General features: G+C 41.8%; 2 protein-coding genes across 10 annotated transcripts in view; both read right to left on the reverse strand.

Annotated features, from left to right (window-relative positions):
• Window positions 1–144: 144 nt before the first annotated feature.
• On the reverse strand, window positions 145–4644 carry LOC131671150 (elongation factor 1-alpha). Its single transcript, XM_058947363.1, has 5 exons — window positions 4525–4644; window positions 3164–3340; window positions 2366–2974; window positions 1899–2174; window positions 145–1672 (listed from the first exon to the last, which is right to left on the reverse strand). The coding sequence occupies exons 2-5, from the start codon at window positions 3305–3307 to the stop codon at window positions 1310–1312; spliced, it is 1392 nt and encodes a 463-aa protein (XP_058803346.1). The 5' UTR covers window positions 3308–3340; window positions 4525–4644; the 3' UTR covers window positions 145–1309.
• Window positions 4645–8235: 3591 nt separating this feature from the next.
• The window catches only part of LOC131671082 (cyclic nucleotide-gated cation channel alpha-3), a 131316-nt gene continuing 122368 nt past the window's right edge, over window positions 8236–17183 (reverse strand). For 6 of the 9 annotated variants that reach the window (XM_058947236.1, XM_058947240.1, XM_058947238.1 and 3 more), the window contains 4 exons: window positions 16319–16696; window positions 14586–14923; window positions 13999–14289; window positions 8236–12895 (listed from right to left, as the gene is read on the reverse strand). In XM_058947236.1, the coding sequence (XP_058803219.1) occupies window positions 14661–14923; window positions 16319–16696 (641 nt within the window). In that variant the 3' untranslated portion in view covers window positions 8236–12895; window positions 13999–14289; window positions 14586–14660. Of the gene's footprint in view, window positions 12896–13389; window positions 13475–13661; window positions 13843–13998; window positions 14290–14585; window positions 14924–16318; window positions 16697–17183 lie in introns of those variants that run through there. The other 3 variants (XM_058947235.1, XM_058947237.1, XM_058947241.1) reach the window with 3 other exon arrangements.

Here is a 17183-nt window from a genome sequence, read left to right on the forward strand (position 1 = left end):
TATCAATGTTATTATAATTATAATAAATATAAATTAATGAAAACCAACATGATAATCAACAGGTTTTAAATGAAAAGTTTGAACTGTCCAAAAATAATGCAAGGTGCAAATCAAAATTAAGAATAAAACTACTATATTATTTCCAGTTTCTTTATTCACGCTCAATCATTACCATTTATTTATGTATGTACAAAGAACTGTTACAAACCAGAATTATTAAATATAATATTGAAACAGTAATTTGAGTAATAACTGTATGGATACTGTTAAAATTCTTTGTTTTTTCTTGTTTATTAGACTTTAGAGTTGGAAGGTAAAAAACAGTCATTATTAATTATTTGTTATTAGAAAAATTAGTTAACTTTTGTTTTGTTTAGCAGTCATACTCTCTCCGTATTAAGAATGATCCAAGAAAAGTAAATTAGAAAAAAACTCGTTTATTATCCGATATCAATCGGCGCATATTTGGTTTAATCTATATATATTTTGTTTTTTTCTTTTTTTTTGCAACTTTTGTTTTTATTATTCATGTAGTCGTCATTAAAAAGCAATATTTTATAAAAATTAATCTTCATGCATTATACAGTCAGTAAATAAGTTGAGGAATTTAAAGTCATGGAAGATCCAAAAGGAAAAATGCATTGATTACTCAATTGACATAATTCTTGGCCATTCAATAGTTAAGATTTTTTTTGTGCGAAAATTGACGGAGACATTAAGTAAAAGATAATGATGAATAATTAAAAAAAAAAAAGAGATATTTCTCGAGTATCGCAGATGTAGGATTTATTATTTTTGTATAATAATTAGAAAATATAATTAAACTGAGCTAAATTGTTGTTATTTTGTTGTTGTTTCTTCCCTTCCATTCTTGTTTTATTTATTTTTCTTTTGTGAAACAGATGTACACAAATTGTTTTAGCAGTTGGTGTAAAACAGCGCGCAGCTAACAGCACGTAATCCTTCCATCCATCCAAACGTTCCCTATGTCGCTGCCGTCGACTTTATCAATTAATCAAAAAAGGTTACAATATTATTGATACAAAAAAAAAAAAAAAAAAAAATACGATCGGCGAGGCTGGCGAATCCCCTTTTCCTGCGGAACTCTTTGCGATGAAAGAAGCGTCGACGAGGTCGTCTTGGATGTTTAAGCCTGTCAGCAGCCGTGCGGCTGAAAGATGTAATAGTGTCGGGGCGGCGCAAGGGTTGTGGTGGTGTTTGTGACGTAAGTGCTGCTTGCAACGACGCTGCTGCTGGACCCCGGGACAGCAGATTGACGAAGACGCCCGGCAGTTCGATTGTGCGTAAACTAAGACGACTTCTTTTTCGAGGCCTTCTCAGCAGCCTTGGTGACCTTGCCGGATACGTCCTTGAAGTTGACAGACTTGATGACACCGACGGCGACAGTTTGACGCATGTCACGCACGGCGAAACGTCCCAAGGGTGGGAACTCCTGGAAGGACTCTACGCACATGGGCTTGCTTGGCACCAAGTTGACGATGGCGGCGTCACCGGACTTGATAGCTTTAGGGTTTTCCTCGGTGGTTTTACCGGTACGACGGTCACATTTTTCCTTGATCTCGGCGAATTTGCAGGCGATGTGAGCCGTGTGACAATCGAGTACAGGCGTGTAACCGTTGCTGATTTGACCAGGGTGGTTAAGCACGATGACCTAAACCATCAATTGTTTTTCATTAGTCATTGCTAAAGTGTTACATACAATTATTTTATTTAGTTGTGTAGGTCAGACGTCTTCGGCCATCACTGAACACATTCTCCGGTGGAAACCGCGAATGAAGTTTTAAGACTCTCATCATATTTAAAATGTTGTAGAAAATGAATAAAAATTAAAAATTGTGCAATTGGTTAGTATAAAGAAATTCAATTTAGAATGTTACCTGTGCAGTGAAGTCAGCTGCACCCTTGGGTGGATTGTTCTTAGAGTCTCCTGCCACATAACCACGACGCAAGTCCTTAACGGAGACGTTCTTAACGTTAAAACCAACGTTGTCTCCGGGAACAGCCTCTTGGAGAGCTTCGTGGTGCATTTCGACGGACTTGACTTCAGTGGTCAAACCAACTGGAGCAAAGGTGACAACCATACCAGGCTTCAATACACCAGTTTCGACACGACCGACGGGTACCGTTCCGATACCACCAATCTTGTACACATCCTACAAGAGAATTATTGAAATCAGTTTGATACATAAAAAAAAAATGACGAAAATTATTGTTGTAATTGACAAGTCAGACACCTTCAGCCATCATTGACTAAAATACTCTGGTGGAAACCGCGAATGAAGTTTTAAGGTTCTCATCATATTTCAAAGTAATTTTAAAGTAATGTAAAAGTAATAGGATTTACCTGAAGGGGAAGACGGAGGGCCTTGTCGGTGGGTCTGCTGGGTGGAAGGATGGCATCAAGAGCTTCGATAAGGCACTTGCCATCAGCTTTGCCTTCTTTGCGCTCAATAGCCCATCCTTTGAACCATGGCATCTTAGAAGATGGCTCAAGCATGTTGTCTCCATGCCATCCAGAGATTGGAACAAAGGCAACAGCAGTTGGGTTGTAACCGATCTTCTTGATGTACGAGGATACTTCCTTTTTGATTTCCTCGAAACGAGCCTCAGAGTATGGTGGGTCAGTAGAGTCCATCTTGTTGACACCAACGATCAGTTGCTTTACACCAAGGGTGAAGGCAAGCAGAGCATGCTCACGAGTCTGACCGTTCTTCGAGATACCAGCTTCGAATTCACCAGTACCTGCAGCGACAATCAACACGGCACAGTCAGCCTGCGACGTACCAGTGATCATGTTCTTGATGAAATCTCTGTGTCCAGGGGCGTCGATGATGGTGACGTAATACTTGGCTGTTTCGAACTTCCACAAAGCAATATCAATGGTGATACCACGCTCACGTTCAGCCTTCAGTTTGTCCAGAACCCAAGCATATTTGAAGGAACCTTTGCCCATCTGTAATTGTATAAAGTACCATAAGTTTCATTCATAATTTTATAAATAATTGATAAAATGACAAGTTTAGCCTTTAATGAAACAAAGTACGTTAGAGAAATACTAATTTTTGGATCATAACGCAATTATTATAGTTGAATATAATCAACCATTCACACAAATTGTCAAACAAATGAAATGAGATGGTACCTCCTGGGCTTCCTTCTCGAACTTCTCGATGGTACGCTTATCGATACCACCGCATTTGTAGATCAAATGACCAGTGGTGGTGGACTTGCCAGAGTCGACGTGTCCAATAACGACAATGTTAATATGAATTTTCTCTTTACCCATTGTGGATGCCTGTTTGTATTTGTCTAGTTAAAACTGAAAAGACAAATGCTTTTTATTAATTTATTACGTTAAAATAAATGTTAATTATTCTACTTATACTGAGGTATTTCTTTCAAGAATTATTATTAAATATTCAAACAAACGATTAAAATGTTTCAGCATTTGCAAATTAATTTATTAAAAATAAGATTATGTTGAAGTTTACTCTAAAGTACAAATCATAACCTTATTTATAATAATTGCACAAGTGAAGTAGTTTCAATATTGTTCAAAACTACTACTTCAATAAACAAAAAAAAAAAGCCTCTTATTCTGTTGCAAAATTTGAAGCTAGCTTGTAGATCAATCAAAGTTTCACAATGAAACAAAAATCCACGTGGCGGTTTATTAGCGGTGAATATTCTCGAAACGGTAGCGGCGAAGCCGCCATTTTGTACGTTGCCCGAGAGAGCGAGGCAGCGGTTGCCGGAGAGAAGTTCTTTGGACGAGCGTCATCTCGTTGCCACGTTTTTTTTCTTTCGAACATCTGCTACAAAAGATTGTCCTCGAACAATGCCCGGCGACGAATCAAAGAAATATAGATAGAAGAAAACGGCAAATATGTAAAAGTGTTCTCGAGCCATGCGTTGACATACAATTGACTTGACACACTGCACGCGAAAATTACGCGAGTCTCGCCATTACGATTTGCTTCCGGTCTTTCAATTTCTTCGAGTCGGATACATTTTCCGTTACATCAGCGAGGGCACACACACAACACACACCATCAGCTTTTACGAAGTGATCCACTTATTCTTATTCTTATTCTTATTCTTTCTTTCTTTCTTTCTTTCTTTCTTTCTTTCTTTCTTTCTTTCTTTCTTTCTTTCTTTCTTTCTTTCTTTCTCTCTCTCTCGCTCGCTTCCCGAACACTCATTTGTAATTAGCACACCCAATTAACAAACAGTAAAAAAAAACCCAGCGGCACTTAAAAAATCTTGCAAAAAAACGCACTTTTAAACGTTCTCTGTTCAATGAACACTTGAATAGAAAAGTCTGCACCGATCCGTACAATATTCACACGAGTATCAAGGCGGTAGGCGGCACCCAAGAGCATGACCCAAGGAAAATTTCTGGACGAAAAACGGGTAAAAAGAAAAAAAAATATCATTACACTCCGAATAATCTTGGACAACAGAATAATTATTTAGCACTAAAAATCGCGGATGTCAACTTACAGCTACTTAGTACAAAGATTACGACGGCAAGTCGGGTTACGTTCTCGACGTAGAGGCTTGAAATAGAGAGAAAGAGAAAAAAAAGAGCACGCGCACAGACTGACGACCACTCACCTCCAGATGCTACGACAGAAAGAGACCGTTCTCGTGAGCAGAGCGAACATGCGCACAACGGAGGGGAGCGACCGGTCACCGGCGACACTTGCGCCATAGCTTCATCGTCATATTCAATTTTTCTCGTTTTTTACCGGTAGTGTTGCTAAAAGTGTCTATCTTAAAAAATCGTCAATATTCCATTTGAAAAGTCGATTATGAGGTATTAGTAAAATGAAACGTAGTTTAACAAGAAATTGCTATTATTCGTAATACTCGCAAGGATTCTGTGGGAAGGCGAGAGATGGCACGAGGATCGACCACATCGTGCGCTGGTATGGAATTTCGTGCGCTTGTGGGTAGAGAGCGCTCTGAAAGTACTATAAAGGCGAAGGAAGCTGTGTGTACAGAGAATGCTACATCGGTGTGTATGCCCGAGAAAGAAAGAAAGAGAGAAGACTGACTCCCGGTGCGCGGCTGTTTGATTGTATGTGCATATATATATTGCATATATGGCTCCGTGAGATTTCTCTGTCTCTTGAGGGGCTTGCCGACTGCTGCTGCTGTCTTTTTGATTGAGATCTAGAGGCCAATTGTCTCGTGGAGGAGAACTTTTTCAACAGCCATATCTTGCTGCTTCAAATTAATGTAATTTTTACAGTGGAAGATTGCAAAATGGCTTACGGTATATTTGTAGTTTGTAGAATCTTTGTGACAGTCGTATGTGGGCCATCAAAGTATTGCCATAAAGATAGGTCGAAGGGCAATGAACGTGGAAGAAAATTACAGGATGACATTTTATAGTTGAGATATAGGAGGAAAAGGAATGATGAAATTTCCTTCTCATTCCAATATAGCTCATTAACGTCCCTTCTCTTGACCCTTCAAGCAGATGCCTTTCACGCTGGAATTTGTTTTTTCAATTTCCATTGTCTTTTGTTCTCTCTCCCTCTACACTTGTAAACTCTAATGGAGAAAAATACTTCGCTGTCGCGCGAATAAATTCAAAATTAAACGAAATGTTTTATCACACGTGTACAGTTTTGTCGAAAATAAAAATGTTATTTTTCAGCTGATTTGACAATATATATTTATCGATCACTCGGCAAATAAAGTGAATTATCATTCTTTCTATAATAACCTTTATCGAGTTGATAAACTGGCGGTTACAGAATTCGTTTAATATGCAATAAAAACGATGCCATGCCTAAATTCTTGATCTTGTTCAGAATCAATTTTCAAGATTTGGCAAATAATAGGATTGGCAAAACAATGTTTGTGAAAAAATTATTATGAACTGATTGTCATCATTAACGTACAACACACGCGTTTATTCTATTGAACTGCTCGACTGACAAAAATGTGAATTATTGTTAAAGCTTGATGAGCGTATGTTTTCTAAGCAAAATTAGTCACAATATTGTTGGTAATACTCGTATTGACGATTCATAGTAAACGGTCGCAAACAAAATTTAGAGGTAAGCCAGTTAGTGTGACTCGTAGAAGAACCGACAGTGCTTTCAGCCACACGTGTCCGACAGCTAAAATCTCATTTGCAGGGGATCGGCTGTGACATAAGTAGGATCTGTTGTCTACTCATGTAAAATATGTACGTGTATGTATAACATAGTCGCTAATCAAGTTAAACGTTGATTCGCTAAAATCCAGGCAACCCAAGAAGCAAAATCTTATAACTTAGTATTTGTTCGAAATCCTTCGTTGAACTCTTGAGAATAGATAATCCAACGGAAAATCGACCTTTGGCAGCGTCAAAATAAACCGAAGAATCGTCCGTTGCTTTCATCCCTTGAAAAAATCGGAGTGAAAGGTGCAGCGCTCGGCAGAAAGAAGATACTGTTGCATTGGTCTTTGTCTATGGGTGCTAACGGTTCTGGCTACGATCCTGTTTCACACTCCTGGTCGCGCGGAAATGCATCGCAACTCTTTGGCACATCGCGTGCATAAAAATGTCATCGGCCTACAAAACCTCGCGGATCGCGCTTTCAACTGAATATTCAATTGCAGTACCATGCGTATAATAGCCATGTAAGCAATTACAGCCTGCGTGCCCGATTCACGTTATCTCGCTTTTAATACTCGGAAAAGAAAATATTGCGCTAGATGCGCTTGAAGGAACGGCGTACTTCGAAATAAGTTAATAAAGACATATATAATGCACAAGAGTACTCTGAAATTCCGTATTATACCTGAGCTGTCGCCGGCTGTAGCGCTGAGTTTTCCGCCTACGTCACACACATTACAGTTTTCCCATGTGCAAGAGACCAAAGCACTACTTACCTCGTGCGTGTCACTTCGGGCGAGGAATCTACCTATCTGTGTGCGGTTTGCACTTGTTGCATATACCCTCTTTTACCTCTTTTACTCTCTGCATGCGTGTACATTGTACTTGTACAAAAGCTGTCTGCGACTATACAGTATAACTTGAACCTTTCTTAACTGATAAGATTTTCAGAATGCCTTATTTTATTTACTTTGTGCATGGAACTGGAATGCTTGAGGATTCTTGAATGAAATTGAGAACTTTTTCTGTAAATAAGACACCGCAAGCTTTGGCAACAAATTCAGGTTTTCATGGAGTCACGTATTTAGATAAACACAACTCAATAATCTCGTTTGTCATTGAGTTATCGTTGTTGCGTTATACTTTGCAAGTCGAAGATTGAATCAAGTTTGCGAAGAAACGTGTAATTCATCATTGAGCATCGATAATGTTGCGACAATTAACATTTGATTTTCTTTATTTTTCGAATTACGTATGGATTAATTTTTAATTGTTTTCAAATGGTATATCAATTCTATGAAATAATAAGAAATATTAATCATTTCACAAAGGGCTACTGTCACAATTGACGTATAGCTATGTTCGATCGATACTAATCACGTAGGTTTACCATTACTTGTCACTCTTCGTTCGAATAAACTGCAACAGTAATTGCTTGTGTATTGCAATTTAATACTACCGATGATACTTTCTGACAAATTTCTCAAACTAAAAATTGCTTAATTATTGTATTTCTGTTGCTTTTTTATTTAATCAACGTAAAAATGTTATAAAAAAAAAACTGTCAAAAATGTAATATATTTTCGTTGATCATTTTGATCTTTTGTTGGACAATGGAAAATCATCACTAAAAATAAAGTAAAAAACAAAAACGGTTGTAACAGATGACGAACATGATATCGTTATATTATAATTATTTAGGCAGATTATTTAAATGTGAGAACACGTGTAAATTAATTATTTAAGTTCCAGTAGTCGATCTTGCACATTTTACATTTACGAGCTGTCGGTAGAGGCAAGCATGATATTACTTACTACCGCCTCCAAGCGTGACTGATTAGGGCGTCTTACACGGGACAGAGGACGCTTCGATCTGGTTTAGAGGTAAAATTGAAAATGAACTTATTTAACGGAAAATATTTCATAGTGATAGTTTAATAATCCATCGAATTATTCAAGTAAATAATAAAAATATGAAAGCGAAGTATGACAAAGGTTGGTATAATTGAAAATAGAAATAAAATGATATTGCAATGCATATAAATATAAATAGCTTAGACGTGTGATAAGGAAATAAAACAAGATGATCGTTGGATTGAAATCGTTTCTATTTATATTTGCCAGGTGTTTTTTAAAATTTCGTCTTTAATGGCGAAACACTCGATCGTACAAGGACAGTCGCGCACATGTAAGTGAGAGAGAACGTATGTTAACTGGACATCCTCATAATTCTTCATTTCTTTCGTTTCATTTTATGTATATATTTATACGTATGTATAACGGCTGAAATCCTTTTGTAAGTTTAAAAAATAACGACTATGGATGTTGAAAACACCTATGGAAAGTTGACAAAAAGATGTCATACAGGCATACGACAGTCGGGCTATATGACAAAACGAAAATTGGTGATACGGCTACAGGAATAAAATATCATCTCTCGCTTGGCTCATTTCTCACCTGTATATTTGAATCGAAACTTGTATTCCTGATTCAGCCTCAAAGGCGCGTGTACACAATGTATAATTATTATAATGTCTATCATTTTTCGCAAATGAAGTGCTCGTGTGTGGGTGTTTAGTGTGATATATTTATAATGCGGGGAAAGTGTTGAATGCGCTTCGATTGGGATTACACAACATTCGCTCACGCACACTTGACGCACATTCGTGGGCTCGTTGTTTGCTTTTCACTGTTTGGATTGAAATTTGGGTCGAAAATTTATCCGCGTATAAATACAATTGGTCACGCACACGACGATGTGTTTGTCTTTTTCGTATATAAAGTGTTGATCCTCGTTCGCGCATCGAAACACGTCGTTTCTTATTTTTATTCTCTCTGTCATTTCAGTCGCATGCATTCAACTGCACTTTCGATCGTGCACGTCCTATGTAAATGTAATTATTTATATGTCACCTTTTCCTCCTATTTCTTACGCCTAATTATCTATTTATAATCGTACGTATTTACAAAAAATTGTTTCGTTTAATTGTTTTATCTTTTATAATTAATATCGCAAATCTCTTTATCCTTTCAGTTTATTCGTGAGTGAGCCTGTAGCCTCTTTATTCTCAGTTTAATATCGTTATTATTCTTGTACCTATGCCTGTTTTATTATTTGTTTTATTTGTCTATCAACGCGTCGAATATTCATACGCCAGCAAGAATTTGCTTCTTAACTTGCTCATGCCGATCGTGGTCAAAGCTAACTTATGCAAAAAATATTCTTAAATAACAAAACTGAGGAAATATATGTGTATAGAGAGTATCGATCGTATATCAAGCTGAATATCCTCTTACGCACTCGAATGATTCTCGTATCAGTTTTCTTCGATTCATCGACTTTTATCTAGAATATATAGGAATAGATTGGATTAGAGAAGAGAATAATGGCAAGAGTAAAACCTATTGCGTATCATACTCGATAAAATTGATAAAATCTGTATTATATAAGAAATGCATAGAGCTTTTACGAGTTAAAACATTACAACACTACTTATGACTTGATATGAAATGTATATATAGTGCAACAGCCTGCTCTGCCTCGTTTTCTTACATTCCGTGATATTTAACGTTTTTCTTATGTTTCAGCACCCTCCTTGTTCAACTTTAACAAATAGTCCTTATAAGTTTGTGGTAGACAAATTAAACCATCGTTAACAAATAAATGTGGCCGCGGTCGGTCTTACAATCTTATCAATTGGCAAAGATCAATAGCATAACCCATAATACATTTTTGGCACTGTCGTGTCAATGCCTACAGCCACAACTGGTGAAACAAATAACTCGAAATAATGTGACGCAACCGTTACATATATACCTATATACAGCCTTACTTTCGCGGTCACGTCTTTTCATAATCAATAAATATTCAAGAATCTCACATACATCAATACTTTCGTAACGTCAATAAATCTTTGAATAAAATCAATAGCGATAAGTGATTGCAACTTGTAATACGATGACGAATGATGAAGCTACATTAGTTAATAATTGAATTCCTCAATTGTCAGCGCACCTCGTATCCAAGAACTAGACTTTTGCCAGCTTTCGCATTTTTATTCGCCTCGAGAACAACTGCGAGGAGAAATTCCAATTAGCCTCGGCTCAAATCCTTTTTCAGTTTCCATGCTAATTGAAGAAGTTTCGGCTTAATTTAATGACGTCTATCGACCGGTATTCTACGCTTCGCTAATTGTCAAGGTAATTAGAGCGATTCTCGCTTGAGCGTGAGAAAAATTAACCGATTAACGCTCAACTAAACGTCAAAGAGAGCTATATTTATAACGGCAGCTCGCGCGCGACAAAGCGAGCTGTATTTTTGGCAACTGAATCGGTCTCGCTCGCGCGCTAACCTCCTTCCCATCGAATCCAGACGTCCGCATCGCGATAACTATTGGCAGCGCTCGCTTCGAACCGTTTGCGACGACGCGGCGAGCGACAGTGCGCGCCAATTAATCAATTAATTGCGATAGGCGTGCACGCCGTGTCATTCGACTCTCCCTCGTGAAGTATAGTCAAGTGGACACTGGCATATACACTGAGCGCGCGTCAATTAATCAGGCGCAATCGCGGATCTACGCGTCCTCCCTTCGTCGCTCAACGTTGCTTACGCTTACACCCTCGTTTCTCCTTTCCTCCACCCTAGTGTCTTTTTAGTGTCTTTCTAGTGTCTTTCTAGTGTCTTTCTAGTGTCTTTCTAGCTCTCGGCAAAAAGAAAAACGCTATTTCTTTCACGACCATCTGATTGTTTCATTTCTTTTCGATTCTATTCGACTAAAGGGTCAATTGCTTTATCAAGATGACGAATGTATGTATATGTGACTTTAATATTAATTCTCATATTTTTCTTTATTTATAGAAACGCACGCGCGACTAAGATGTGAATTACAAAAGTATATATTAAGCAGTCTGTCAAACGGATTGACCGTGTTTTTCTTTATTATTGGTTTTTATAATCTTTCCTTTTAATTATTGTTTATCGTTTATATTCGCTTACGACGCTATTATTAAGGTTTTTTATCTTTTCGAATTTTAGCTTTGTCTTTCAGTTATCTACAGGGAATTCCACGATGTGGCCTGTTTTCGCTTTGCGTGCTCTTGTTATACTTGATAAGAAATTCTAAACGTGTAAAATACATAGTCAATATATCGCACTGTATATTTATTTTTCTTTGGCTTTTCTTTAATACCTAAAAACCACAGATCGGTCCAACTAATATTCTATCTTAATTTAATTGTCTTTCTGTTCTAGCTATATGGTATAAATTCTAGCTACGGAACTTTGCCGCTCCGCTGTTGCATACTAAATTAAGGTGGCAGTCGAATTCCATACTTGTTCGGCACCTTTGGCTTATCGGTCAAAATTTCTTTTTTTTGTTTTCTTTTTTTTTCTTTTTTTGCTCTACTTATCGATATTAAGATGCTTGGCGTGTCTATTTACTTGTCTAATATTACGTCGACCTTCATTGTTCGTTATTAAAACTTTTACAAATTTTGAAAAAGACATTCAATCGTGTACATCGTCGTTATATACATAGCGTTCGTGTTGTTCTCGATATTTAGAAAAAAGAAGTGGCAAATTGATTTACCATGTCGTCTTTTTCGATGTAAATCGCGGTCAGTTCACGATGTTTTCGAAAGGTCGCGCCTCGCATTCGAGAGGTTTCGGAAAACGAGTCGCGATATCGCGCAAAGTTTGAACGGCATAAAGTAGAAGGAGAGACTGGCGATAATTTACATTGGAGCGGAAATGCACGAGCGATCGGGATGAAAAGACGCGACGTTGAAGCGTCAATTGCGATCGAGCATTGTACACGCGCAAACAGTGGTCGTACGAAGGAAAGGAAAAGTGTTTTCTAATGTAATTTCCTAATGTAAAAAAGAAAAAAAGAAAAAAGAAATTGGGTAGTCTGCGGTAGCGGCGATCGTTGATCGGTATCGAAGCGTGGTTGTCAAGCGAAGAGTACGCGTGTTAGTCGGTTAGCGTCGCTCGTTGACGACTTATCAGCAGCCCGTTGGTCCCGAAATAGAAAGTTCGTTCGTCGGCTATCGTTTTGAAAATGGCAGCGCACGTTATACGACACGCGGGACCCGCTGTCCGTTCGTCCGTCCGAAGACGATCCGAACGTCCGTGACGTCTGGCAGTTTGCGTTATTTACACTCGAAGTGGGCAGCGACGAACGAGCGCGCGTTCGCCTCCGCGAAATTATGTACAGGACGCCGTGTAAGCGAGTCGATTATTTACACAACGAGTACGATCATGTAATTGAGGAATTTGGAGGTGGCACTGGAGCCGTTGAGTATTTTGGGCGGATCGTCGTCGTTCTCACTGGTCGTGGTAGTAGCGTCCCCCTTGGCCTCGGCGATCGTCGCGAGCCTCCCGGGCGGCGTGCTCTCGTCCGTGGAGTCCTCCTGGTCGATGGACCGACTGTTCAGCCGGATGCGTATCTTGCTGGTCGTCCGGGGCGTCGCGCTCTCCTCGTCTGTCGAGGTCGTCGGCGCACTCGCTGGCTGCTCGCAGCAGCAGCTGTAGGCGGCGCCGTTGGCGCTGCCTGCGCTGCTGCACTGACAGCTGAAGCATATCAGGTCGGGCGGAGCCACCGGCGGCGCTGGCGCAGCTGTCGGATCGTCCGACAGATCGCTGCTCGCGCAGTGAGGGCAGCGTGCCGATCTCGTCCGGCACTGCCGCTTCGCCTCGCACCCCGCGTACACTTGAGAATCCTCCGAGGACTCGCGCTCGAGCGTCCCTCGACGATCCTGCCATGGCCAAAAGCAAACAAACACCCGTCAGTTTCGCCGCTCTCTTTCGCTCCCGAGCGCTGCTGCAAATCACATTTATCCCTTTTAAAACCAACTCGCTCGAGTAGCGGTACAGTGCAAGATATTCGCCAAAATGCAGGCAGACACTGACTTCGTGTATATTACATGGCCTTGTATCTTACAGCAACAACAACATATGTACAGCATTGTGCAGTCTACGCCTAGCCTTCTCGGCTAATCAAACATTGACCTTGGTGTTATGTACACATTTGTACGTCGCGGAGAGCGATCAAAAGTCGGAAGTCGGAACGACTCAATGCAAGTATGCGTTTCTTTGGGTGAGTGAAAGTCGTGTGTCGGTGTGAAGGACCAAGGCAATATAGAGATAGAGAATTAACTCAACACAGCGGGGCAGTGGGGGAAGGCAGGGGGGAGAAGGTGAAGAGTGAACATAGTTGATGCATACAGTTAGGTTTCAAAACTTTTCGTACTTGTTCCGCGAACTTTTGACAAAGCCTTTCGATCCGGCGCGAAATTCTGCATCTCGTTTCCTCTCCTCTCCGGCTGCTCGTCGTACTAATGGAATTTTATTTTCAGTTTGACGCATTCAAATCCCAAGTTACGGCCTCCCTTTCTCGGACCGACCGAACGCAAAAACTCTTTGATCAGTGGATTGCCGCGCGCAAAGTAGCGCTGCGGCTAACTAAGCTTTAAATCCAAGTGAATTTACTACTCTTTTTTTACTCTACGATCGAAAATGAAATATTGCAATTTTTTCTCTTTGCTTTTGTGTGTCGTACTGTTTGTGTAACAAAATGGGGCTTATTTTATTTAGGCTCTTAAGTTACAATGCTTGCATTCTTAATTCCCGTATTTATGGATAGTCTTTGTAAGAGAATGAATTTGACGGACTATTATGTCATAATTTGTAAAGCAAATTGTATCTGCAATATAAAGAAATTGATTACTATCTAAGGCAAGTCAAAAAATAACGTATGCAATGTTGCAAAGCATAAATTTGTCAAGAGAAAAAAGAAAAAAAAACATTGAAATATCGTTCGCCAGCGAAAGTGCGAAGAGAATCGGAAAGGAACACTCACACAGCCATGTTGAAATCGTTCCTCGACGTATCGTCCAGCCAAGGCACTGGGTGTACGGGGTCTGACGCCACAAGTGCGACTAGCTTGATCGCACTCGGTGCAAAGCAAGAGATTTGACTTGCTACCTGGCCTCGACTGTTCAGCCCCGCACGACATCAACAGATCGACGTCCTCTTCGTCTTCGTCGTCGTCGCTTTCGAATAGCCGTTGGCTCAAGCTACCAATAGACTTTGTGTCGCTACTCGCTGCTGCCATCTCCAACCTCTTACCAAGCTGTTGATCCTTGTGCTCCTGCATTTCATTCGAGCATAACTTTACCGAGTTTACGCTTGCCGAGATTGATGGTCAAGCGCGCTTTTATATTTCGAGCGCGAGCGAGTAAAAAGCGCGTGCCTATGAAAAAACTTTCTTTACGAGCTTTTGCGCTGTAACGTTTCCTAAGCCACGTAAATTAAAAGCACAGAGCTTTAGGTAGTAAATTTCGCGCGGTCGAGCGCCCCTCTGACGTATATTTTCTCTTCCGTCGAAAACAAATACATAAGAATAAAGAGAAACGCGAAAGCAAGAAGGATAGCGTCTGGACGTACCTGTTGGGCTTGGAGATAGCGTCGAAGACGCTCGAGCCTCGAGTTGCCGCGCTCCGTACGCGGCCCAGTCTCTCGTTAAATGAAGCTCTCGCGGTTACGTTCGTTGTCCTCGGTGCTCGACGCCGAGCTCGGCCGAGCGATTTGCATCTCGATCTCGGCCAAGCGCCTCTCGTATTCCGTCTGGTTCTGCCGCAATTTCTGATTCAGCGACAGATTCTCCGACTCGAGCGACGTCAATCTCTCGCGCAGCCATCTGATCTCCTCCAGCACTGGCTCAGTACCCATTAGTGGTGTCGTGCCCTCGCCCATCAGATGGGTCAGACTGTTGCACGTCATTCCTGCGGATCAATCATGTTTCTTTTGGTCGGGTGCATCGAGCTTGCGGCGCTATTCAAAACAGATTTTAAAGTCAAAACAAGTCATGGGGTTAGCGAAGCAGTGCGCTCAAAGCAACTTTTTCTACAGAAACACGTTTTTCTCCTCCGAACAAAAGAAGAAAAGAAGCGTCGCACGCGCCTGCGTGTCGTTAAGAGATTTCATCGTTTCAATGAATAAGGAAATCTGGCGAGTTCGCTAAAGCGAGACACGAGCGCAGCAGCTCATTTGGCATGAAAATGTCCAAGAAGCGAAGAGAAATGTGGTTACGCACCAGCAGCATCCTCATAATGTAAAAACGTACTATATTTACTTTTATTACGTAATTTTTATGCCCCACACATTGACTAAATGCCATTTGATGGGTGAACATTTTACGAGTGTAAGAGGCTTTACGAGTACTCCTCCCTCTCTCTCTCTCTCTCTCTCTCTCTCTCTCTCTCTCTGTCTCTCGAAAAAAAGAGCTGAAAATTTCCTTACAAATGGCGCTTTTATAGCTAATAAAAAGGAGGGCTATTCCTTTCCGTGGTACACGTAATCCTTTTCAAAGTATCCATAAGCGAGCTCCGTCTTGTCAAAAGTTACGTTGCTTACGGGAAACTGGAACATCAGCGAGACTCGAGCTGTGATCGAGGAGAGAAAAAAAGGAACAAGCATTTTTCATTAAAGCGCCATCTCAATCGGCAGCTCTTTGTGCGATGTCGACCAACTGGTTGGCTTTCGGCGTTGTCTCGTCAATTCGCATTCTCGGGAGCAAACGAAGCGACTGAAAAGCCCGGGGCATTCTACCAGATCGCGATCGCGCGCCTCGTTTCTAATTGACGATTCGCGGCTGCCAATCAAGGCATCCATTCTGTCGAGCCCTGAACGTCGCGTCGTCGGTCCTCTCTTTTCAAACTTGAGCACGCGCACAGCCAATTACAAAGTCTCCCTGGCGCGCTACTAATTATACGACGACTGTGCTTGCTTTTAACGGCCCGACCAAATGTCGCCAACACCTTATCCGTTGCAGTTTCTCCAGTATAACCGCTGCTGACATTTTCCGAATAATCGAGGCGTCTCCGCGAACGTACGTCGCTTTGGCTCTCCGGTCAATTGCTTATCGCACGGCTGCGTTGCGCTGCTCTCTCGACGCGCCTCGTCGATATCGCGTGCAGCTAATCGCAGTGCTCGGCCGAAATATGCACGCGAGGGATGGGTTATTTGCGCGTTTGCGGCAAACGTTTCCAAGTGGTCTTGGTAAAAGTGTTGCGCGCGCGATCGAAGGCGTCGCGTCGAGCAACGCCAAGGACAGCGAGGAGCAGACGGTGCAGCAGGCGAGGAATCGGGCCGAAAGGAGGGCAGGTGAAAAAGCTCACCGGAGTGCGTGGAGTGCCTGACGGTAGCGGGTGCCGACTGTGCGCCACCGATTCTCGCATCCTCGCTGCTGTGCACGCTGCTCGCCGCGCTAACCGGACTGCTCTGCTGCTGCCGCCGCTGCTGCTGCTGCTGCTGCTGCTGCTGCTGCTGCTGTTGCTGTTGCTGCTGGTGCTGCAGCTGGTGCTGCTGATATTGGCCGTCCGCGCTCGTGGTCGTGATGGCGGCAGTGCGCGGCGACGGGCTCGGCGAGAATAAGGATCGGCCGCCGATCGATTGCGTGCCGCGCTTGTCCAACGTCGACACCAGCATCTCCTCCAGTGGGATTCGACCGCGCGACTCCACCAGACCTGGCGTGCTCTGGCATCTCCCCATCGCCGCTGACCATCACACACGCATATTACACCTCAGCACCCTGCTTGTCTCTCTGATTTTTGTGTGCGCGACTGTGTCTGTGCGGATAGAGGCTGGCTGGCTTTTTGACTTGATGAGCGGGCCGATGAATGTGCGCGGCGGAAATGATTTTTCATGGAATGCTGTCGCGGTCGCGCGATGAATCTGATTTTTCAGCGGAGCGCTAAGCGAACGACAGCGAGGCAAATCGGGCTTCGCGTTTCTCAGTGAAAAGCTGGTCGTCGACGCGTGCTGCAGTCGAACCCGTTGTCCGTGCCAAACTGCCGTCTCGCTAGTGGCGACGGTGCGAACAACGACGACGACGAAGCAGCGAATAATTAATCGAAGAAGACGGCGTTCCAACGAGATCTCGGCGCTGCTTAAATAATGAGGACGAGAGTCTGCTTACTAGGCGGCTCTTTTGGGTGCAAGCACTCGTTGGCCCCTCCCGCGGGAATTTATTAATTAATCACC

Source organism: Phymastichus coffea, unplaced genomic scaffold (genome assembly GCF_024137745.1).
Source record: "Phymastichus coffea isolate CEN01 unplaced genomic scaffold, Cenicafe_Pcof_1.1 PCOF00119, whole genome shotgun sequence".
Taxonomy (NCBI): Eukaryota; Metazoa; Arthropoda; class Insecta; order Hymenoptera; family Eulophidae; genus Phymastichus; species Phymastichus coffea.